Source organism: Hyaena hyaena, unplaced genomic scaffold, assembly GCF_003009895.1.
Source record: "Hyaena hyaena isolate Hyena2069 unplaced genomic scaffold, ASM300989v1 scaffold_469, whole genome shotgun sequence".
Lineage (NCBI taxonomy): Eukaryota > Metazoa > Chordata > Mammalia > Carnivora > Hyaenidae > Hyaena > Hyaena hyaena.
This window is the reverse complement of record NW_024081103.1, coordinates 1446257-1472367: the sequence shown is the minus strand read 5'-3', so window position 1 is coordinate 1472367 and position 26111 is coordinate 1446257. Positions and strand designations below refer to the sequence as shown.

General features: G+C 37.4%; 1 protein-coding gene and 1 non-coding gene across 10 annotated transcripts in view; one reads left to right on the top strand and one right to left on the bottom strand.

The window, feature by feature from the left end:
• The window catches only part of LOC120246470 (vesicle-associated membrane protein 714-like), a 35151-nt gene extending 16320 nt beyond the window's left edge, over positions 1–18831 (top strand). For 5 of the 9 annotated variants that reach the window (XM_039253996.1, XM_039253994.1, XM_039253998.1 and 2 more), the window contains 3 exons: positions 4108–4266; positions 16441–16521; positions 16632–17165. In XM_039253996.1, coding sequence (XP_039109927.1) covers positions 4108–4266; positions 16441–16521; positions 16632–16850 — 459 coding nt within the window. In that variant the 3' untranslated portion in view covers positions 16851–17165. Of the gene's footprint in view, positions 1–4107; positions 4267–12869; positions 12956–16440; positions 16522–16631; positions 17166–18750 lie in introns of those variants that run through there. The other 4 variants (XM_039253995.1, XM_039254000.1, XM_039254001.1 and 1 more) reach the window with 4 other exon arrangements.
• Positions 18832–20681: 1850 nt separating this feature from the next.
• LOC120246478 lies at positions 20682–20814 on the bottom strand. Its single transcript, XR_005532065.1, has one exon. It is a non-coding gene; the product is annotated as a small nucleolar RNA SNORA51 (small nucleolar RNA).
• Between the last annotated feature and the right edge of the window lie 5297 nt (positions 20815–26111).

The following is a 26111-nucleotide window of genomic DNA, read 5'->3' as shown; positions in this document are numbered from 1 at the left end:
AATGTAAAAGTATATGAAGCAAAATATGAATATCTCCTACAATCTCTTTCAAACCCCCTGAGGTGAGCACTCTTACAGCTTAGTGTACAATCGTCCAGAATTATTTATGTATATAAATATGCATAAATATGAATATATGTACATGTATGTAAACACACCTTATATACATTATATATGTTTATAATGTATATAACATAAGTTTATACACACATTTTAAATTCACAAAACTAAGGTCATTAATACAATGGGTAAAGGCGTAATCTCTGGAACTTGAGTCTGAATCCTTGTTTTGCCTCTAGCCGTGTAACATTGGGTACCTTAATAATTTCTCTCAGTCTTTCTTTTCTTCTTTAGAAAATAAAAGATGATGAAAGTACTACTCTATATGGTGATTTTGGAATTAAATGAGTTAATATGTGTGAAGTGCTTAAAACAGAACCTGGCACAGATTAAGTGTTCAGTAAGTTATTATTTAATATTGTTGTGCAGCTGCAGCTTTTTATATATAACACTATATTGTAATGATCATTTTTGTAATATGGATAAAGTGGAAGACATAAAATAGGAGCAAAGGACAGGAACAATGAATGGAAAACAGTAACAAATATGGTAGATATTAGTCCAACTATATCAATAATTTTTAGCGTTAATGGTCTAACTTTTCCAAAGAAAACATCCAGAGGGTTAACAGACACATGAAAAGATGCTCGACATCGCTCATCATCAGAAAAATATAAATCAAAACCACATTGAGATACTACCTCACATCGGTCAGAGTGGCTAAAATTAACTCAGGAAACAACAGATGTTGGCGAGGATGTGGAGAAATGGGAACCTTCTTGCACTGTTGGTGGGACTGCAAACTGGTGCAGCTGCTCTGGAAAACCGTGGGGAGGTTCCTCAAAAACTTAAGAATGGAATTACCCTATGACCCAACAATAGCACTATTAGGAATTTATCCAAAGGATACAGGAGTGCTGATTCATAGGGGCACATGTACCCCAGTGTTTATAGCAGTGCTATCAACAATAGCCAAATTATGAAAAAAGCAATGTCCATAGACTGCTGAATGGATAAAGAAGATATATATGTGTACACACACACACACACACACACACACACACACACACACACACAGGAATACTACTTAGCAAGGGAAAGGATGAAATCTTGCCACTTGCAACAACATGGATGGAACAGAAGGGTATCATGCTAAGTGAAATAAGTCAGTCAGAGAAAGACAAACATCATGTTTTCACTCACATGTGGATCTTGAGAAACTTAGCAGAAGACCATGGGGGAAGGGAAGGAAAAAAAATGGTTACAAACAGGGAGGAAGTCAAACCATAAGAGATTCTTAAATAAAGAGAACTGAGGGTTGATGGGGGGGGCGGTGAAAATGGGTGATTGACATTGAGGAGGGGACTTGTTGGGATGAGCACTGGGTGTTGTATGTATCAACGTACATCACAGGAGATTCATCACAGGAATCTACTTCTGAAGCTAAGAGCACACTGTATACACTGTATGTTGTTAGCTAACTTGACAATAAACTATATAATAATAATAATAAATAAAGTTAATGGTCTAAATACACCAATTAAAAGACAGAGATTGTCAGGTTGAATCAAAAAATTATCAAGAGAATGAGAAGACAAGACACGGACTGGATATTTGCAAAAGACATATCTGTTATCCAAAAATACACAAAGAACTCTGAAAACTCAACAAAATAAACAACCTGATTTAAAAATGGGCCAGAGTCACCTGAGTGGCTCAGTCAGTTAAGTGTCCAACTCTTGATTTTGGCTCAGGTCATGGTCTCACAGTTGTAAGATGGAGCCCTGAGTCGGGCTTCACACTGGGCATGGAGCCTGCTTAGGATTCTCTCTTTTCATCTCCCTCTCCCTCTGCCCTTTCCCCCCACTCTCACTTGCGCATGCTCTCTTTCTCTCTCTCTCAAAAAAAAAAAAGGGGGCGGGGAGGGGAGCTAAAGGAGTGTCTGGCTGGCTCAGTCAGTAGAAGATGTGACTCTTGATCTCAGGATTGTGCGTTCAAGCCCTATGTTGGTTGTAGAAATTACTTAAAAAATAAACACTTTGGGTAGCTCAGTTGGTTAAGCTTCCAACTTCGGCTAAGGTCGTGATCTCATGGTTTGTGAGTTTGAGCCCTGAATTGGGCCCTATGCTGACAGCTCAGAGCCTGGACTCTGCTTCAGATTCTGTGTCTCCCTCTCTCTCTGCCTCTCCTCCACTTGAACTCTGTCTCTCTATCTCTCTCAAAACTAAACATTTTTTAAAAATTTAATAAATAAAAAATAATTTTTTAAATAGAAAGGCCAAAATTCAGAACACTGACAACGCCTAATGCTGACAAGGAGGTGGAACAATAGGAACTCTTCTTCACTACCGATGGGAACACAAAATGGGACAGTCACTTTGGAAGACAGTGTGGCAGTTTCTTACAAAACTAAACATACTCTTACCGTATGCCCCAACAATCGCACCTTTGTTATTTACATAAGTTGAAAAGTTATATCCACACAGAAACATTCATACAGATTTTATAGCAGCTTTATTGATAATTGCCAAAACATGGAAGCAACCAAGATATCTTTCCGAAGGTAAATGGATAAATAAAGTGTGGTACATCCAGACAATTGACTATTACTCAGCACTAAGAGCAATCAAACCGTGAAAAGATATGGGGAAACTTAAATACATATTACTAAGTGAAGGGCACCTGGGTGACTCAGTTAAGCGTCCAATTCTTGGTTTTGGCTCAGGCCATGATCTCACCGTTTTCATTAGTGGAGGCCCACATCAGGGTCCGTGCTGACAGTGCAGAGTCTACCTGGGATTGTCTCCCTGTCCCTCTGCCCCTCCCCAACTCGAGCTGTCTCTGTCTCAAAATAAATAAATGAATTTTTAAAAAATTACATAGTACTAAGTGAAAGTAAACATGAAAAGCCAATACTTGGTTCCAACTATATGACATTCTGGAAAAGGCAAAGCTATGGAGACAGTAAAAAAGACCAGTTGTTGCCAGGGCTTAGGGTGAAGGGAGGCATGAATAGGTGGGACACAAGAATTTAAGGGCAGTGGAAATGTTGTGTATGATCCTATATTATGGTGAATATGTGTCAGTGTACATTTGTCCAAACCAAGTGAGTGTACAATACCAACAGTGAAACCTAATGCAAACTATGGACTTTGGGTGATAATGATACATCAGTGTAGGGTCATCCATTGTAGCAAATGTACCACTCTAGTGCAGGTTGTTGATAGGGAGCTTTGAGGAGAGAGAGGGGTGCCAGGAGGGGTGAGAAGTATGTGAGAACTCTGTACCTCCCACACAATTTTACTATGACTCTAAAACTTCTATTTATTTTTTTTTAATTTAATGTTTATTTTTGAGAGAGAGGGGGAGACAGAGCATGACTGGGGAGGGGAAGAGAGAGGGAGACACAGAATCCAAAGCAGGCTCCAGGCTCCAAGCTGTCAGCATAGAGCCTGACCCGGGGCTCAGACTCACCAACCACAAGATCATGACCTGAGCAGAAGTCAGGCACTTAACCGACTGAGCCACCCAAGCACCCCTAAAACTTCTCTTTAAAAGTCCATGTAAATAGGGGTGCCTGGGTGGCTCAGTCAGCTAAGCGTCCAACTTCAGCTCAGGTCATGATCTCACAGTTTGTGGGTTTGAGCCCTGCATCAGGCTCTGTGCTGACAGCTCGGAGCCTGGAGCCTGTTTCAGATTCTGTGTCTGCCTCTTCCCTGCTCACACGCTGACGCTCTCTGTCTCACTCTCAAAAATAAATAAAGATTTTTTAAAAACAATTTTTTAAGTCTATATAAATATATAAACAACTTAAATTTTAAAAACAACTTCCACCACTGATTGAATATATTGAAATATCACTCTTCCATCCACCCTTCCCTCTTTTTTAGCAAGATTAAGGTGGGATAATTTGAAACTTAGTTGATTCCTTATGCTAAAATACAATTGAAATGCGCCTTTGACAGTTTTGTTGTAATTTGTACAATATATTATCATAGATTTCATTTACAGAAAATAATATTTGTATTATATTTCACTTCTATATAGATGAAATACAATAAAAATCAAGGTGATAGCTCGATATCTACACTCAGGAGCCAAGTAACTGATGTAAAAAATATTATGTCCAAAAATATTGATGAAATTTTGGAAACTGAAGAAAGATTGAATGTCTTCACTGATAGAAATGATGATCTCCAAACAACTGTAAGTGATGCTCACCTGTCTTGATATCCAAACAATGCTCTAAGACTTGAGACAGATGGCCAAAAGGAAATATGTACCAGGAATACTATGAGAGAATCCTATGTCACCAAACTATGGGTTTATCAAAAAATTAGTGGAATGCAACTAAAATATTTTTTAATTATAAAACAATGAAAATGTAAAACCCATTAAAGTAAGAGATACTTATTTGCATAACATGTATTTCTCACATTAAAAAATCACACAGATTAGTCAACAAATAAATTGCAAAAGGAAAAAAAGAGGGAGAACTTACCAAAAAATGGATTTAGAAGGTGTATCATTTGCAATGTGTGGTCTTTATTTGAAATTTGATTCAAACAAACTCTAAAAATGAAAATTTACAACTTCATGAATAAATAGATATTTGAACTCTGGATATGACAGTAAGGAATATTATTAGTTTTTAGCTGTGATAATGGTATTATGGTTATGTTTTTAAAAAGTCATTACTTATTAGAAATACATATTAAAATATCTTGAATGAATTTATATGATGTCTGAGGTCAGCTTCAGAATAGTTGAGGAGTAGGGGAGTAAAATGAGGTATAAATAAAACAGAATTAGCCATAGGTTGATAATTGTTAAAACTAGATATTGAGTATATAGGGTTTCATTATACCATTCTGTCAATTTTTGTATGTGTTCAAGTTTTTCTATTAGAAGATAGTTTTGGGTGGGACGCCTGGGTGGCACAGTCCATTAAGCATCTGACTCATGATCTCACAGTTTGTGAGTTCAAGCCCCACATCAGGATCTGCACTGATGGTGTTGAGCCTGCTTTTGATTCTGTCTCTACTTCTCTCTGCCCTTCACCCACTTGTGCTTCCTCCCCCTCCCACCTCCCTTTCCCTCTCCCTCTCCCTCTCTCTCTCTCTCTCAAAATAAGTAAATAAATTTAAGGTGAAATTTTAGAAAATAGTTTTGAGGCACCAGGGTGGCTCCGTTGCTTAAGCATCCAACTCTTGATTTCAGCTCAGGTCATGATCCTAGGGTCATGGGATCAAGCCCCATGTCCAGCTCCACACTCAGCATGGAGACTGCTTGGGATTCTTGCCCTCCCTATGCCCCTCTCCCCTGCTTGTGCTCTCTCTCTCAAACAAGAAATAGTTTTAAAGCAATAACTACTTCAGAGCATTTTAATTTTTATTTTTACATATCTTTTCTAGAAACATGGCCACCAGGTAAACCAAAATATGCACTTATATTTTTACTCACTAAGTTCTATTGATGCTACTTCCTAAATTTTTTTGCGTTCATGGTCTCATTTTTTCACTTTTAAATTAATGAAGATATTACTTACATAAAATAATAACTATAGAGTTTGATGAATTGTAGTATTTGTGTACAATAGTGTAACCACAGTCAAGTTACAGAATAGTCCTTTCATCTTAAAACCTTCCTCATGCCCTCTGCAGTTGACTCTTTCCCCCACCCCTGATCCCAGCCTACCATTGATCTGCTTTCTGTCACTATAGTGTTGCCTTTTCTAGAATTTCATATAAACAAAATTATACAATGCATATTGTGTTTGACTTCTTGACTTAGTTATGTTTTGATATTCATGTTGTTAATATTTTATTCCTTTTCTTTGCTGGATAATACTATACAAAATGGCTATATTCCACCTTCTACCCATTCTAGTGCCACTCCAAGCTCTGTTATCTCTTGTGTAACTATGGTAATCCCTGAATTTAATTGTTCTCCCAGATAGTTCTGTTCTAATCCAGTCATCCTCCACACTGGAACTAGAACATTCTTTAAAAATGCAAGTATGATGGTTTCCTTTCCTGTGCAAAAGCCTTTTTATTTTGGCATAGTTCCAATAGTTTATATTTGCTTTTGTTTTCCTTGCCTAAGGAGACATATCCATAAATAGGTTGCTAAAACCAATGTCCAAGAAATTATTGCCTATATTTTAGTTTTGCGGTTTCCAGTGTCACATTTAGCCATTTTGAATGTATGGTGTAAGAAAGTTGTTCAGTTTCATTCTTCTTTTAAATTTTTTCTTTTAATTTTAGAGAGAGAGAGCCTGAGTGAGGGAGAGGGGCAGAAGGGGAGGGAGAGAGAGAGAGAGAGAGAGAGAGAGAATCTTAAGCAGGTTCTATGCTCAGTGTGGAGCCCAACATGGGGCTTGATCCTACAACCCTAGGATCATGACCCGAATGGAAATCAAGAGCCAATGCTTAACCTAGGTGCCCAGTTTTATTCTTTTGAATGTGGCTGCCCAGTTTTCCCAACACTATTGGAGACCATCCTTTCCTATATTTGTGCTTTCTTTGTCATAGATTAATTGACCACATAAGCTGGGTTTATTTCTGGACTCTCTATCCTGTTCTGTTGATCTATATGTCTATTTTTGTGCCAATGCCATACTGTTTTGCCTACTATAGCTTATATGTAGAACCTAAAAAACAAATCAGATGAACAAACAAAACAGAAACAGACTCATAAATACAAAGAAGAAACTGGTAATTGCCAGAGGGGAGGGTTTGGGAGGAATGCGCAAACTAGGTGAAGGTGATTAAGAGGCACAAACTTGCATTTATAAGTCACAGAGATGAAAAGTACAGCATAAGAAATACATCAATAACATTATAATAGTGTCATACTGTGATTGATGGTGGCTGCACTTACCATGAGGAGCACTGAATAATGTACACAGTTGTGGAATCACTATGTTGTATACCTGAAACTAATCTAACACTGCATGTCAACTATACTTCAGCAGTAAAAAAATTTTTAATAAGACAAAGGAAAATGCAAGTATGAGCATTATCTATAGCCTTCTTACACCCCCCTCCCCCACCGCGGTGTGCCTTTGTCCACACAGCACAGAGTCCAACCTCCTTAACATGATGAGCTTTCTTCTGACCATATCTCTAGTCACATCACCAAGAGACCACAGTCTTGCAATTTATAAATCTCAAAAAATACTATGCCAACTATTTGTAGTCCTCCAAATTACACGTTGCATTATTTCACACCTTTATACACATTGTTCCCCTTCTTCTTTGCCCTAGAAAACTTCTACTCAAGACCCAGTTCAAGGGTCATCTATCTCCTCATTGCCCAAACTGAGCTTATCACTCTCTCATCTCTGCCATCCCTGAATCTTTTTTGTTCACTGATTCATTCAACAAATATATTTTGAGGATCTACTGTCTGCCAGGCTCTATATGAATAACTACAAATATAATGATGAATAGATATCTATAACCTTAGCAAACAAGACCTCAGTGTTAGTTAAATTAATACTATTTATTTACACCATTTTTATAGCAGGGAAAAAAATAAGGTCACATCAGTTTATGTAACCTACAAAGGAGAATTAATAAAGTAAATAATTGTCTAAGATTACATTTGTATTTTATGAGAGTTATAACACAAGAGCTCAAATAAATGTCCAAGCCATTTAGATTCATTCAATATTCATTAATAAATGTTCTTCAGGAGACTAATATGTACAAAATAATATGTTGGTCATCTTCAGAAATAAAATAATAAAATAAGATGTTTGCCATAGTTTAACCTACTACGGGAGACAGATTTGTACAAACTTAACTCCAATATTAAATGTGGGTTAAGTGTCACAATAGATGGATAAAGTGTAACAGCCAAACAGTAGAGAACTGATAGCATTACATTCTTACAAAGCCTTTGAAATGGCAGTCATAAAAGCCCACAATCAATATTGCCTCATTCTGTTACATTAGGAAGCATGTATAATATTTAAATGCTATGTGATCAGAGGCCATATTTGGGGATCAAAACTACTTTAGTATGAAAATTTATTTCAAGCATATGAAAAAGTTTTCAGAATATTACATCTAATACCCTTGTAATCATCAGTCTACTTTATATGACCTAATATTTTGCCATATTTGATCAGGGCCTTTGTTTTTTATAGAAATAAATTAGGGGCACCTGGGTGGCTTTGTCAGTTGAACGTCTAACTTCAGGTCAGGTCATGATCTAATGATTTACAAGTTCGAGCCCTGCATTGGGCTCTGTGCTGACAGCTCAGAGCCTGGAGCCTGTTTCAGATTCTGTGTCTCCCTTTCTCTCTGCCCTTCCCTCCCTCAACTCTGTCTCTCTCTCTCTCAAAAATACATTTAAAAAAATTATAAAATAATAATAATAAATTAGACATAATGATTAAAGTCCATGTGTACCTTTCCCAAGCCCATTCCACTTCCACACCAGAAGAACCACTATCATGAATTTGATGTGAATCATTTGTATGCATGCTTGATTCCTGATATGTAGCTATAGGTACATATGTATCTACATTCTTAGTTTGCATTTTTAACTTTATGTTTATGACATTATAATGTACATATAATGAACTAAAACCTGAGTTTTTAGTTCAACATTATGTTTATGAAATGTATTTGTTTGGACACACTTAGCTTTATTTTATCAATTTAACTTCTCAAAGCATATCATTACTACTTAAACACAGTGGGGGGTGGGTCTGGGTGGCTTAGTCAGTTAAGCATCCAATTTTTGGTTTCCACTCAGGTCATAATCTCAAGCTTCATGTGTTCCAGCCCCACATTGGGCTCTGAGCTGACAGCGTGGAGCCCGTGTGGGATTCTCTCTCCCCCCCTCCCTCTCTGCCCATCCCCTATTCTCTCTTTCTCTCTCTCCCTCTCAATAAATAAATAAAATGTAAAAAAAATAAAAATAAATAAATTGGGGTGCCTTGGTGGTGCTGTCAGTTAAGCATCTGACTTCAGCTCAGGTCATGATCTCACGGTTTGTGAATTCAAGCCCCGTGTCGGGCTGTGTGCTGACAGCTCAGAGCCGGGAGCCTGCTTCAAACTCTCTGCCCTACTCCTGCCTGCACTCTGTCTCTCTCTGTCTCTCAAAAATAAATAAACGTTAAAAAAATTTTTAATAAATTAAATAAATACAGTATACTTATTTTTTCTCCTTTTAATAAACATTAATGTAGATTCCAACTTTACTATGAACAACATTGCTTTGACCAACCTTATTCATATCTCTTGGTACACTTTTGCAAAATTATTTCTTTTTTAATTTATTTATTTTGAGAGAGAGAGAGAGTGCACATGGGATGGCCATAGTTTGAAGTCTAATGTGAGGCTCCAGCTCACAAGCCATGAGATCATGACCTGAGCTGAAACCAAGTGTTAGTCACTCAACTGACTGAGTCACCCAGATGACCCTGCAAAACTGTTTCTAAGACAGTGATCCCTAGTTTTTTGGTCATGCATAGTTATTTGTAGAATATTCTTGAGAATGCATTTAGATATATATCTACATTATATATTCTTCTATAATAATGTTAAATAATATAAAGCATACAGGAAAACAGAAATTAAAAGAATGGATGAAAGTGAAATAAAATATTAAATAATTTGTTTAAGAAGACTAAAACTGTTTCTGTGGTTCAGAAAAATATTAATACGAATGTTTTTTAATGATAGTAAATGTGATAAAAAGTTAGATCTGATTACAATCACTATTTTTTTATTTCTAAATATGGCAGACTGAATGCTCAAACTAGAAATACAGATACATCCTCTTTGCCATGTTTTTGTTGCTTATGTTTGCCTTATTGGTATAATTTTTTTAAGTGTACTTATTTAAGTAATCTCTACACTCAGCACTGGGCTCAAACTCACAACCCCAAGACCAAGAGTTGCACACTCTTCCAACTGATTCAGCCAGACACCCATTTATTGGTATAATTTTTAAGCCACATGTGTACTTTTTAGTTTAGTTAAAACTAAATAATATTGCCCATAAATTCTCTTCCCCAGATGATGTAAATTATAGGAACTGCAGTACACTCCAAGCAAATGGATAAAGGGGTGGACAGTGGTTAACTCTTTGTCTCTGGAGAATTTACCCTTTACCCCTAAAATACCTTAAGCATCCTGATGTATCATTTCACATACACACTTAGGGAGTGTGTCAGCGCCTATGCATATGTTGTACATTAATACATTTTCACTCTCTTCCTATTTTTTTGTTTAAAATGAAGAGAAGTTCTAAAATTAACGTCCTGCTTTCCAGGGGAGCATCTCATGCAGCCCCCTGGGGTGCTTGATCTCATTGTAGAATCCTCACTCTGCTGTATGTAGAGAGAGAAAGGAAATTGCTGGGTCTTAAAATATGTGCATCTCTAAATTAACCAAATACCCCAAAATTCCTTAAGAAGTGTTATGCCAGTTTATACTTCTGTCAGTAGTGTATGAGAGTTCTGTTGCCTCACATTCTTTCTAATACTTGGGATTATGAGATTATGATTTTTAACAATCTGGTAAGGGAAAGAAGATAACTATTGTCTTAATTTGTGTTTTCCTAATTTTGAATGACATTGAACAATTTTTATGTTTATTAACTATCAGAGTTTGTTCTGTGAACTGCCTGTTGACAGCCTTTGCCCATTTTGCTAATGTGGGTCTTTATCTTTTAAAATGATTTATAGGAAATATATAAAATACTAATGTATAATGAAGGGTAAAAACTGAGTATACAATTCTTAGTTATGATACTTAGTTGTATAAAGTGTAAATATGTTCTTCCAGTATGAGGCTTGGCTTTCAGCTTTATATAAAGTATCTTTTTTAGGAAAGAAGTCTTTAACTTTCATCTAGACAAATATATCAGTATTGTCCTTCATGGTTTATGCTTTTCTGGATCTTAAGAACTCCTTTGAGGCACCTGGGTGTCTCAGTCAGCTGAGTATGCAACTCTTGCTTTTGGCTCAGGTCATGATCCCAGGGTCCTGGGATCAAGGCCTGCATTGGGCTTCACACTGAGTGTGGAGCCTGCTTGAGATTCTCTCCCTCCCTCTGCCCCTCTTCCCTGCTAGCGCGCTCTCTCTCCCTCTCTCAAAAACAAAACAAAACAAAACTCCTTCCTTTCCCCAAGTTATAAAGATACTCTTACATTGTTTCCTAAAAGTTTTAAATTCTGCTTCTTAAACATGGATCTTTAAAACATCTGGAATTTTGTTTTTGCACACAGTATGAGGTACGAATCAAAATTTTATTTTCTGTAAAAACCAGCTGCCCAAACACCATTTATTAAATAGCACTCAGCCTTTCCCACTTGGTTTGTAATGCCAACTGTATCATAAATCATGTTTTCATTCTTTATATATATATATATATATAACATCTATCTATCTATCTATCTATCTATCTATCTATCTATCTTCTCTATTCTTTTTAAAAATTTTACTTATTTAAGTAACCTCCATACCCAATGTGGAGCTTGAACTCATGACCCCAAGATTAAGATCCACGTGTTCCTTCGAGTGAGATAGCCAGGTGCCCCTCCCTATACATATTCTATTCTACTTTATCCTCGGACCAGTAATATACTGTTTTAGTTACTGTGGTTTCATAAGAAGTCTTAATATCTTACAGTGCAAGATAGTTTCTACTTTTTGAAAATTGTGTTAGCAAGTCTTACTTTCGGTGAATTTCAGAATTTACATCTTGAGTTACACACACAAAAAATTGTTAGGATATTAGTTGGAATTACATTAATGTTGGGAGGATTGACATCTTTAAAATATTGTTTTCACATCTCTGAACATTCTAGGTCTCTTTCAGACTCTGTTTTTGATTAATAGGAAGACGATCAATTTTTGCATACTAACTTTGTATACTAAGTCTTACTGCACTCTTGGTTGTAATATTGTTTGTCTATGGATTTGTCTTTTTTACATAGAAATTTTATCATATATAAATAATGACTATATTTTTTCATCCTTTCCAATATATATTCTTTTTAAAAAATTATTTTTAAGTAACCTCTACACCTTTTTTTAACTAGCAACTCCTTTTGATTTGCATTTCCTCAATGACTAATGATGTTGAGCATCTTTTCACATGCTTATTGCCCACTTATTGATCTTCTTTGATGAAAGTCTATTCAAGTCCTTTGCCCATTTTTTAAATAGGTTTGGAGTTTTAGTTATTGAGGAAGGGCAGAATCTTAATGGGCATTTGTCATTAAACACCTTTTCAATCTTACTTTCTATTGTTTGGACCATAAAAACATCAGCTTATCTAATGTTTCAATGTTCCACATTTCTTCACCCTATTCATTTTTCATTTCTTGCAAACCAGCCAGTTGGTACCTTGATAAATGCAGCCAGTAACAAGAACTCAAACCATTACCATTCTGTTTTCCAACATTTTTTTCCAAAGTGAAAGACTCAATAGGCAATTTGTTTGCCTTCCAAGTTGTCACAGGCAATAATAAAACTATCAAATATTTTAATCTGAAAAGTATAGGTCTTTATCTTTCTTCTACCAGTTTCTTCACTGCCTACCACCTGATGGTTAAGCCAATGCCACATGTTTTAGGCTCTTTTAATAACAACATCTCATCCTACTACCAACTGCAATATTAGAGAAACACTGTTTAACTAAATAAAGGTTTATTTCTTGGTTGCATAACAATCTAAGACAGGTTTTCCGTGGGCACACTTTCACATGGTAATCCAGGAACCCAGGCTTTTTCTATCTTGTGGCTCTGCTATTGCCTTGGGCCTTAGAGTCTTTCGGTTTCAGGTGGCAGTTGGTTATTTTAAACAAGGAGTGGAAGAAGCATACTTCAGCCCAGAAGTGACACCATAATTTCTACTCACAATCTATTGGTAAGAATTAGTCTTACAGCTTTGCATGGGCCAAGAGATAAAGAGGGAAATAGCACGGGGTGTGGTGAGGAGCCAGAGAAGTGTGATCTGTGATTGGAGAGTCTCTTGCCAGCAATAATTCTACATTCGGAGAGGGATACTCAAGTCTGCAGTGAATAGCTGGCTGTGTTTACCACATCTGCACTAAGGAAATTCTAAAGGAGGTATTTTGGGTAGTTGGAAAATTATCTCTGAGGAAAAATCTAAGTTTCAGCAAAAAATTAAAGCGCAAAGAAAGTGGTTAAAGTGTAGGTAACACAAAATAAATATTTAGTTCAGTACAGGTGGTGAGAGGTGGTTGGATTCTGGATACATTTTGAAGGTGGAACAAACTGGAGTTGCTGACAGATTGAATGTGTAGTGAGAGGGAGTTAAGGAAGACTTCAAAGTTTTGAGCCTAATTAGCAGGAAGGATGAAAATTCAATATAGTTCCATCGTTCTCCTCATGGAGCCCAGAGATTAGCTTGCTGTGCCCGTGGGCAGTGAAATCCCAAGCCCTGGATGAAGGAAGCTAACATCCTCACCCTCCCAAATACAGACGAGCTGCACCAGAAGTGTAGTTTCTCACTGCTTGCCTAAGTTCCTACACCAGGCCTTACTCTGACTTTCTTCCCAATTCTGCTCTGAATTTAAGTTTGCTTATTATATTTTATCTAGCATTTCTGAGTAGTAATAGTGGCGGGAGGGTTATGGGGTTACTTAATCCACCATGCTGCTAGATCTATTAATTTTTTATTAGATTTTATGTCTTTTTATGGGGTAAGTGGCAACATCTAAATCCCACCAAAAATATGGCCCAAAAAAGGAAGAGATTTTATTTCACTTTACTGCCTTACCTTCCAAACAAATCCCACTTTTATGCATACATGATCACATGCAGAAAAAAAATGACTTCCTCTTTAGGACAGTTGAGTAGAAGCAGCTCAATAAAACACATTTGACTGAAGTATTTTACAGCTTTTCTCAGAATATTTTTCACACAGATACCACATAATCACTCACAAAAACCTCTATTTTTTGACTTGCAAAATTAGTTATCTCTCTCTCTTTTCCCTTGATCTTTATATAAAAGACTCTACTGAATGTCCTTAAGAAGCTGGTTTAGGGGGTGCCTGGGTGGCTCAGTCAGTTAAGCATACGACTCTTGATTTCAACTCAACTCATGACCTCACTGCTATTGACATCAAGCCCCCTCTCTCCCTCTCTGCCCCTCCTCTGCTTGTGTGCACAAGCACGCGCCAGTGCTCTCTCTCTCTCTGAAAATAAATAAGGTTTTTTAAAAAAAAAACAAAAAACCCAATTGGCTTTTCTACAAAACATAGGCCAGTAAGCTTTCTCTCAGTCTGCCTAGAGATAAACATGGATCATGGATTTTAATTTGACAAGTTAAACAGGTACATTTTTCTTGGTGTACTCTCAAAACTTCAATAAAATGATAGGTAAAGCAATAATTAAGGATTTTAATGTATAAATCACTAGGATAAAAAACAAGAGAAAAGACAACAGGTAAGAGAGGTCAACAATGTAGGAAGCTAGAAAACTGATTATGAGTACTTTTTAACCTTTTTAGTAAAGCAAAGAACTCAAAACATAAGTTTGTAGCAGAAGACATTAAGATGCAAACTGACCCAGGCTATAGAACTTTGGAAAGGATCAGATATTGGAGATACATGTTACGTGTAAAAGTAGACATGCAATATAAGTCTCAAAAGAAGAGACTGAGTATACAGTATTTAAAAGTAACAGGTTACCTGAAGAGCCTCTTCCCTACATTTTAGAGACACATCACTTCCTCTCCTTACCCCTGACAAAGGAGAATAAATGTTATTATCTAAAGACAACAGACCAGAGAGGCTCTAAATTCAGACACCATGTGCAGTTGAGGCCAGAGTGTCCAGCATATTAAAATCTGATGGATCAAGTAAAAAGTTTTATCCTGAGTATCTGTGTCTTTGAATATGGTGACCACTCCCCAACTTCTCTCTGTCTTCAGAGAAATAATAGAAGGTAATACATCCCTGAAACAAGAAAGAAAAGCTATATAAAAGCTTAGTAGAACAAAATAAATCTTTTGGAAATTAAAATAATAGTAAAAATTTAAATCCAATAGAACTATTGTAATATAAAGTTGAGATATTCTCTCAGAAAGAAGAGCAAAAAGAGAGGAAAGATAAGGAAGACAGTCTAAGAGGTCCAACATGTGAACAATAGGAGTTTCAGAAAAAGAAAATGAAATCAAAGGAAAGAAAATCAGAGTAAAACTAAATAACATGAATAAATTCCTAGAACTAAATAACACGAGTTTCCAGACTGAATGAACAAAACAAGGACCATACCAGGGCAGTATGTAATCTTGAAATTGTAGAACATTAAAAAGGAAGAGAGACTTTAAATGTTTTCAGAGAGAGAGAAAATACAAAGACTTGGCAATTAGAATAGCATCACATTTCTCAATAGCAATATACGGGTGCTAAAGAAAAGTAGAGGAATGTTCCATGTTAAGCACTGTTGGTTGGGAATACAGCAGTGAATGAAACAGACAGACCAAAATCCCTGCCTTCACGGAGCTTACATTCTCAACACACAACAAATAAGATTTACATAATGTTAGATAAGAGATAAATACTTCAGGGGCGCCTGGGTGGCTTAGTCGGTTAAGCATCCGACTTTCACTTAGGTCGTGGGTTCGGGCCCCGCGTCGGGCTCTGTGCTGGCTGCCTGGAGCCTGTTTCAGTCTGTGACTCCCTCTCTCTCTGACCCTCCCCTGTTCACGCTGTCTGTCTCTCTCTCCTAGAAATAAAAAAAATAAAAAACATTTAAAAAAAAAAAAGATAAATACTTCAAACATTCTTAAAAATTTTTTGTTTATTTTTGAGAGAGATAGAGACAGTGCAAGTGGGTTAAGGGCAGAGAGAGAGGGAGACACAGAATCTGAAGCAGGCTCCAGGCTCTGAGCTGTTAGCACAGAGCCCAATGTGGGGCTTGAACTCACAAACCGCGAGATCGTGACCCGAGCCAGTCAGATGCTTAACCGGCTGAGCCACTCACACACCCCAAGAGATAAATACTTTAGAGAAAAATAATGTATCGAAGGAAAATAGAGCTCCTGGGATAGAGATGGGGGTAGCAATTTTAAATAGGGTTGTAAGGGATGGTGGCATTTAAGTAAAATGAAGATGAGGAAACCGGGGCTCAAAGAGTTATAAACTTGATCAAGGTCAAAGAGTTAATAAAGTTAATAAAAGTACAGCTGAACACAATGAGGAAGGCACCTGGACTCTTGGTGCATCATTTTATAAAAGCTGTTCAGACTTAATGAGACTCTTTGGGATTGCTCAAAACCAAGCTAAATCTTTCTTTTACATAGCTCTAATAAGTACTGAAGTGTGTCCATTAATCCAGATACAGAAAGAAAACATTAAATTTGTGGTTATTTTTATTTCAGGCCAAAGAGTCCCAAAAAACAAGAAAGATTCTTAGGAGGGTATGGTGGAAACACTTCAGAAAGATTATAGTCATCACCGTGGTAATTCTCCTTTCAATCATCATCATTCTTTTAAGTACAAATGTAATACCAACCTGACCCTTTTTCTTCCCAACCCTAGCAGTTACCAATAAATTGTTGTGTGTAAACAGAGTTCTACAATCAACAATTATGAAAGCATTCTCCCGTGGCAGGAAGACTGGAGGGAGAAGGGTTTGGAAGTTTTCGCTTGTCCTGTTAGTGTGCTTTATGGACTCCTGTACCTCTTCCACTTCTGTAATGCTGCCCGTTTTTCCCCACTGCTCCAGCTACTTCCCCAGCCTCTCTTCCCTTTAAAATTAAAAGCACAAACCCTGGAATCAGACCACTGAAGTTGAACTCTCCACGCTGCCACAAACCATCAGGTGACACTGGATAAGTTATTTAACCCATGCCTGTTTCTTCATCTGTAAAAGGAAGCCAGTAATAATACCATGTAGAATTATGTCTACCACCTAGTAAATGCTATTTAAATGTTAACTGTTACTTAATAGGGAAAAATGATTACATTTTTGGCATTGATTAAATCCCTATTATCTTACTCCCTACTCAGAAGAAAAATTACCGTGACCTCATCATTAATCCCCTTAGAAATAGGAGACTTGGGTGCCTGGGTGGCTCAGTTGGTTGAGTGTCCGACTCTTGATTTTGGCTCAGGTCATGATCCCAGGGTTGTGGGATTGAGCCTGACATCAGACTCTGCACTGAGCATGGAACCTGCTTAAGATTGTATCTCTCCCTCTCTTTGCCCCTCCCCTGCTCTCTCTTGAATGCTGACAAAAACTGAGGACTGATGGATGTGGGGGGGAGGGGGGTGATGGGCATGGAGGAGGACACTTGTGGGGATGAGCACTGAGTGTTATGTGGAAACTAATTTGACAATAAACTATTTGTAAAAAAATAAAAATAAAAAAAATTAAATTAAAATAAAATAAAGATAAATAAAAATAAATGAGTCTTGAGAACACAGTCTAGAAATAAACATTCACCTCTTCTACAGATTCTTTCATTTGAATTGACTGTTCAAACCATTGTTTTATACTAGACGTTTCCTTGGGTAAAGATTTTAAAATTAGGAAGCTGTATTGGATCTCTAATAAATCACAGGCCCTGTCCTATTTTACCACCCTAACAGCCTTTTTTCCCCACATTTCACTAATAACCTCAAATTACTAAGATGTATAATAACCAAAACATCCAGCTTCACTTTGAGTTGGTAACAAGGTTTCATGAGTTGTATTTCCTAAGTGGGAACCTGAGGTCTAAAGTAGTTTAAAAAATCACTTAGTGGGGCACCTGGGTGGCTCAGTTGGCTAAGTGTCCAACTTCAGCTCAGGTCATGATCTCACAGTCTGTGAGTTCAAGCCCCGTGCCAGGCTCTGTGCTGACAGCTCAGAGCCTGAAGCCTGCTTCAGATTATGCATCTCCTTCTCTCTCTGTCCCTCCTCCACTTGCACTCTGTCTCTCTCTCTCAAAAGTAAATATTTTAAAAAATCACTTAATAATCCACAGGGAAGAGTAAAACAGGGGTTCCTATCTGCTAGATAACTCATTTAATTCTAATAATGATCAAGTATCAGCATTTTAAATAGACACCAAGCTTGTTATTCCTCCAGCACAATATCACCTTTCCATGCACAAAATATTTTTTAAAGGATTTTAAATGTTAGCAACTTTAGAGTTTCTGTAATTTATATCCAGGAAAAAATAGGTGATCTACTCAATATGTACTCTGATATAATGCACTAAGTGCTTTGGAGGAGTGTCTCGTTAATTCTACAATGAGATAAAGAGGTAAAACCTATTAAGTATAATGTAAGGCACACAGAGCAGTGGCTGGCATGTAAGTGCTGTGTAAATGTTTATTCGTATTATCTTTACTTTGCAGATAAGAAAATAGCCAAGTTAAATTATATGTTCAAGGCCACACACATAGAAAGCTGAGATTTTACTGATTAAGTCCTGGCTGTTGTATATATGAAATCTGTATTTTTAACTCAGAGTATATTATCTGACTCCTTAACTGTGGGCCAGATAAGACACATGAGTATTTTTGCTTTTTGTAGATTGGTAGATTGTTTTGAGGAGGGAATGGAGACAGGAATTTAAAGAGGAGTACCCTGTGAGAAAAGGAATTGCCATGTATTTTGCTATTAGTTTTAAAGTCTATATAATGTGTCTCCTAACATTCCTGTAACATAATTATGAATAAAACAATATATTTGTTTCCAGATTGCCAGTAAATACTAGTATATGGATTGCTGGAAGACATGAACTTAAAGATCATCTAAGCTACCCCCTCCCCAATTTTACGTATTAGGACGTCAAGACCCAGGAGCCTAAAAATGAAGAACATGTTGTGACAAGCTCCTCTCCACTTGCAGCACAAAAAAGACACAGGCTATTGCCCTGGTCCCAGGCGAGAAGTCCCACATAACGCTAGTTTTCCCAGCAGCCTTAGAGCTTAAGGGTTAGGAAGAAAAGCCCTCGTTTAGTAAGGAGTGTTTATCTGCTATTAATGCTACATCTGTCAGAAAATACCTGAGTATACAGAAACAAATATTAAGGCAATGCTTTTCATTGATTTATGCATTCAAACATTTTTGAGCTCCTACTCTGCACCAAAATGGTTCTAAACATCAGGATATATTGTAAGTTACCAAATAGAGATAATGGATGTTTGAGAAATTAGTGGCTATATAAATAAGTGTAAGAAATGGTCCTAATCCCAATGGAAGCTTACATTCCAGTTGAGGTAGCAAGACTGAAAAAGTCATAAGCACATGAAAACAACATCTACTTAAGTCGCACATTGTGCAGCAGAGAATGAAGTCAAGAAAGCTAATGATCAACACCAGCTACAGTCCGAGGGAGATTTTGTGGGTTGTAAGTGGGGTTGGTAATTGGATCTTATTAGAAATTGAATTTATCTTGGGGTGCCTGGGTGGCTCAGTCGGTTAAGTATCCAACTCCTGATCTCAGCTCTGGGTTGTAAGTTCAAGGTTGGATTCCACACTGGGCGTGAAGCCTACCTAAAAAGGAAAAAAAAAAAAAAAAAAAAAAAGAATTTATGTCAACAGGTCAAGGGAGTCAACAGTAACAGTTAAGTATTAAACACTTACTATGTACCAGTAGCTGTTTAAGTACTTTAGAGATTCTTTTTTAATCCTCACAACCCTGAGTGGGGACTATTATTTCCATTTTACAGATAAGAAAACTGAAGGACAAGCTATGTCACTTGCCTGACTCCACTAGGCTAGTAAGAGGAAAGAGAATCAGCAAGGCATTGCTTGCTTTGGGCAGTACAGAAGGCAGAGTAGGCCTTGGAGTCCATCGTGCACTCATTCATCAAATGGCCTGCAACAGTGCTCAGCCTTTGGTTCCCACACTCTCTAGGGTGCTTTTATTTACTCCCATGGCCTTGCCTTCTCCAGCAAGTAACCTTTCTTCTGAATTACAAACCATTTTCCAACTCTCTACTGGATACACCCACTTGGATATCATGCATAACACCTTAAATTTTAAATCCAAAAACCCAGCTTTGTATTCTTCCCCCATTCCCCACAAAAAATGCTTTCTTGACCTTATTTCTTATCTATAAGGGCTTTCACACTATTCTGTAATCCAGAACTTTCTTAGCCTAATTTCTGCTCATCTCAAATTACTCACCAAACTCAAGGGACTTCTACACCAAATCTGAAGGTTCATAGCCAGGGAAGCCCACAGTCACCCTAGCAGATGTCCAGGCAAACTCTGAAAAGGCTCTCGTCCCATCTTGGTAGACAGCTATGTGTATCTACTCCCCACAAGCCTGGCCACATTATACTCTTTGTATTCAGACTGCCTAGCACATACAGGAGTTAACAGTTGATACCTTTGATACCTAATCATGTGTGTGATTTCCATAGCTCTTAAACATGGTCATAGCAATAAATACAAAGCTTTGGTTTTCAACTCTCAATCATCAGACTTGGGGATCTTAATAATACAGATGCCTAGGCTCTACCCCCTAAAGATTCTACTTAAGGCTGGGATAGGGCATCAAAGTGTATGCTTAACCTTACGATAAAGTTGAGAACTACTAACCCTGAAGCACATTCACATGCCTATCATCAAACATCCATATCTGAGAAAGATAGAATTTTCTTTTTTTTTTCTTTTCTCCATGTCCCCCCATTCACAATACAGACCAGGCAAAGCACCTAGGCTGGGGTGTATATGGGTGGATTTATACTCTGCTTCCTCTTTCTGTACAGTCAGTGTAAGAACATAGCTTGTGGTAAGCGCCAGGAGGCTGAAAGATAGAATTTTCTATTGGAAAACTGATGCTTAGAGAAGTTAAATTTTATTTGTCGAACATCACAGGGCAAATGACAGAGCTAGACCTCAGAAACATTCATTCTTAAAAATCTATTCCATTTAATGTATTATGTATTAAACTAGAAACTGTTCTAAGTCTGCTAGACAGAATATCTTACACATTTTAATAAAACTGAAAAGGATTATTTAACTTTTAAAAGTACATATTCTTGGGGCATCTGGGTGGCTCAGTTAAGCATCTTTTTGTTTATTTTTGAGAGCCAGAACGCAAGCAGGGGAGGGGCAGAGAGAGGGAGACCCAGAATCTGAAGCAGGGTCCAGGCTCTGAGCTGTCAGCACAGAGCAGGACACAGGGCTTGAACCCACAAACCGCTGCTAGATCATGACCTGAGCAGGATGCTCAATCGACTGAGCCACCCAGGCACACCTATCATCTGACCCGTGATATTGGCTCAGGTCCTGGTCTTGAAATAGTGAGATGGAGCCCCAGGTCAGGCTCTGTGCTGGCAACGTGGAACCTGCTTGAGATTCTCATTCTCTCTGCCCCTCCCCCCCAAATAAATATGTAGGAGAGACTTCTAAAAAAACAAAGTTCATATTCTCATTATAGAATTGTGGCAGAACCTAAAAAAACAGAACCCATTATTTAATTTGGCCTGATTTTTTTTTTTTTTTTAACAAAAAGGCAAATCACAAACTGGTCAGAGAGATCGTTTGTGGGAGAGCATAAGACCTTCTCAGCACCACACCACGACCTGCCATGTTAGCCTCTCTCATGGCAGGACAGCACTAGGAATGACCCAAATGCCTCAGAGTTCTCAAGGAACACAAACATAGGAAATGGAATAGTGGAACAATGTTATGTTAGGGTTCCTCTGTCTTCACACTGAGTAGGGGTACCTTGGCAAACACCAGTGTGACTTTACACGTCTAATTCAATTTGCCATCCTCTGAGAAATATTTACCAGTCTGCATACATAACAGATGCCTACCAGCACTTTTAGTGGTCTCACCACATTTGACAGCAAACCCAGTAGAGGCCAGAAACTGAACATTCCCAAATGGGATCTTCCTTCTCTCACTATGCTTCCTCATGAACATTCTGGAGAAAATAGGAAATTACTCTTTTTTCTCCCATTGAATTGTGACTCTTCACATTTAAAAACTATTTGACCATGTTGCATAATCTTTCAAAAGAATCCCATTTAAAGTTGCTGACATTTTAAACATGATATAGTTCTTACCTTTTCAACTAAGAAAATAAGACCTGTTATTTCAAAGTATACATCCAAGAAGGGAAAGCTTAAATTTAAAAAAAAAAAAAAAAAGAAAAAGAAAAAGAAAAAGACAGTGCAAAAAATACATGAGTGCTGTAAGAGTTTAATTGTAAGACAAAAGCACTACATTATAATTTGAACAGAAGTAATCTTTCAGAAAAGAAAATTTAGTGCAAATTAAAACCCCACTAAAGCCCACTATAAACTTAATATGAACTCTAAAAGTAGGCTTCTAGAAATGGAAACACTTGGTTCTAACAGAATTTGCTGGGGGAGAATAGGTTTTGAAAATGTTAAATGGTACAGAGAACATCATGTTAGTTTAAAATCAAGTCAACCAGGTACTTAAAAAAAAAAAAAAAGACATGCTGATAGGTCTTAATACATAAAACTAGTTGACTAGTAGTAGCATGCTTTATATATCAATGATTGTAGAAGCAATGTACAACAAATTTCTGAGCATTTTAAAGTTTTCTTTATTGCCTTAGCCAGTTTTTAAACTACACTGTAATAATCAGAGCCATCTTTCAATTTTTATTTTAAAAAGGTTCTACTTCAGTGATTGGCAAATGTTTTATAAAAGTGTGATTAAGCCTTGTGTAATCCAAGGCCATCCATACAACAAAAAAGGGCAATTATATCATTCCTTTTCTCAAGTATTTATTCAAAGCATAGCTTCCATGAAATATTAAATGTCACTTTCAGGTACTGACATTAACAGACCTCTTAAGTTGCTTCCAGTATTTTATTTTTCAGAGAAATAAAAGAGCCAGGAAAAGTAACCTTGCATTTAACTTCTCAAGTGCAAACAGAATATAGCCTATCCAATTACAAAATAAATTGTATACCAATTAACCTTGAAGTAAACAATCTTCCTATCAAGTAACTTAAGTTTCTCAAAATAGAATTCAATAACTTCTATCATTGTTTAATGAATTAGCGCCTCCCCTAACGCCTATCTGAACTTTCTCTGAAGACTAAATTTAAAGGACTCCTGACAACTAAAATAACTGCCTTGAACACCTTGCTCTTACTCAGGATCTAATTCCTATGAAGCATCACCTTTTTAAAAGGAGTACAATAATTTTGCAAGGTCCTTTTTTCATGCCCTTAGAGCACCCTTCTGTCCCCCCAAATTTACAGGGCTTACTGGGGAAAATTAACTTAGCAGTTACCCACTGCTGTCTTCCTAAATTGCTTAGTCCCTTGAATACCAGTTGTTACCTAAGGCTACACTGTACTACAGCCATTCAAAATGGGAGGCTGCTGGAATTACTGGAGAATCTAAAAGATGCGAAGGACAGTGGGACAGTATGTAACTAGCCCAACCCAAAACTATGGCAGGTCAAGTTCAGCTACTAATTACTACTTCATAATGGAATGGATGAGTGACAGTGACAAACTAAAGTGGGGCAATATGCAGGCAAGGAAAGTGTACTGCCTATAATTTAAAAGTCATAAAACCAACTCCCCATGTTCCCAGCCTACTGCTACTTCCACATCTCTTTTCCCAATTGGTACACTATTGCTCACTGTCATCTTGTACACTCATTAGAATGCAAACAAAGTCTTTGATTTTTTTTCAAGCTAGACTTAGGGGTCCATGATTAGAATACTTGAGTAACATTAAAGTTTATTGAACATGCACCTTTGTCTTCACCCGAGATAAAAGTAAAAACAAAAAACCTTTACAGCCTATTTAACATCTTAAAACAATACCTAAAACTTTAGAGTAGCAAACATCACTAGGGTGAGGGGAGGTGAAATTCAAGTTCCCAGACAACACCCCCAAACAATTCTGATTTATTCTAATGTAAATGGGCTCAAGCCTCTCTGAAATGATTATAACCAATCCATCTCCAATTTACCAGATTATAGGCAACTGACAGCAATTAGCAGGCCAGGCAGACTCAAGTTCGCACAACTGGATATTCATCTTGCCAAAATTATTTTATCCATGGAAATTTTGAGGTAAGACTCTTCAATATGGCCAGCAGTGAAGAAAGGATAAAGAATGCACTCTCAGCTTGCCCAAAGTAGATAGTAAAAATTAGTTTTTATGAATTTGGAGTCATGCTTAAATGTTAAGAGTACTGATAAATTATACTAATAAGTAAACTGCTCCCAAAGAAATTTACTGAGATGTGTCAGTATTATGCATGGATCTAGGTTTTGACATTTCAGGTTAATCTAACCCCAAGCAAAATAAAATTATACATTTGAGAAAACCTAAATTTGCTATGGTAGATAGTGGTTCAGTTCTGATTTTTGAAATTCCCAATACCTCGTCATAAAGTACTTTTAAAGTACAAGATAACGATTTCAAATTAACTTTTCCAAGCAGCAAAAACAAACAAACTAACCATAAAGAATGCAAAGGCCTTGAATTTGGATCCTAATGTTAATCAAACCACCTATCAAAATAACCTCAGCATGAAGGACACCTGGACAGATGTCCCCCATAATGTATTCTAACTCGTGCACATCAGTGAAGCAACTGCCATCCCAGTTTGCAAAGAGTAATGCGTAACAAAATCTGTAACCTTATAAAAACTCCCTGAAGGTTAAGGGAATAAAAGACAAGCCCAAACTCCAAGAGAGATTATAACTCACCTGGTAGCACATACCTAGTAAACCAAAGGTATCAAAACTTGAACTAGGCCAGCAGACCAAGAAAGCTCACACATTACTTGAAGTGAGATTGATAGTTCTACTAATCAGTCTAAAAAACTGGTGGAGAATGAAATAAAAGCTACCAAAAATTGTCCATTAATAGAGATTGGTTCTGTAATAAACTAGCAAACTACTTATGAAACTTATTGGCCAAATCCTGGAAAGTATCATTCTAGAATACTATCTAGATTTTAATTTACCTGTCCCTGTATGTTCTCCCAAATCTTCCATCACCAACCACCCCCATGCAAATAAGAAAGGCTGCTCAAAAATAAGACCCTATCACTTCTATTCCCTTCTGGAATCCTATTAAAACCTGGTATTTTAAAGGGGGAGAGACAACACTTAAAAACTTTGAGGACAAAGAATGGGAAAGGAGACAACAGCAACAAAATTTTGGAAACTGCAAAGCTTATGATCAAGTGGTAACAGACTCGACAGACAAGAAAACCAAACAGGCGATTAGCAATGAGGATATCCCAGACTGTACCATAGAACCCCCAACAAAGGCTTAGCAACTGACACCTCAGGTACCTTTAAAAACAGAGGTAAAAGGACTAAGAGATTGGTTCAAAGTCTGTTTTGACAGTTAAACCCCCAATTTCTCTGTATTGATGAACAGAACCCCACATTCCTGGCAGAAAACAGTAGGCAAGAAAAGTACCTTTGTACTCAATAGGTATAGAGTGAAGAAAAAAAAGTACTTTACTTGTTCAGAACCCTCAGCTGTCTTCCCTCACTGGGATTCCCAAACATTGGCAGTAAGGTTTTGTTGTTTTTTAACCCTTCCGGTAAGAGTGGACAAAGACCTCTGGTGAATCTGACAGGCTTAGGGAAGGCCTGGGGGCTGCAGGGAGAGGGGGAGTATCAAAGTGTTCCTCAATAAAATGACAGATCACTTAATAGTGAACCCCAAAGTTAAACCCTAGCCCAATGCACAACATCCAATTAGTTTTTTTTTTTTTATGTCTTATTTATTTTTAGGAGAGAGAGAGAGACAGCGTGAGCAGGGGAGGGTCAGAGAGAGAGAGGGAGTCACAGGCTGAAACAGGCTCCAGGCTCCGAGCTGGCAGTCAGCACAGAGCCCGATGCGGGGCTCGAACCCACGAACCGCGAGATCATGACCTAAGCGAAAGTCGGACGCTTAACCAACTAAGCCACCCAGGCGCCCCATCCAATTAGCTTTTAAATGAGCCACAGATCACCAAACATTTGAGGAAAATCTGTAATATGAAAAACAGAGGCTCAAGCAATAAATAAGCAAAGTATTTGGGAAACAACCCTTTAAAGATATTAATAACCTTAGAGATGAGAAAGACAATG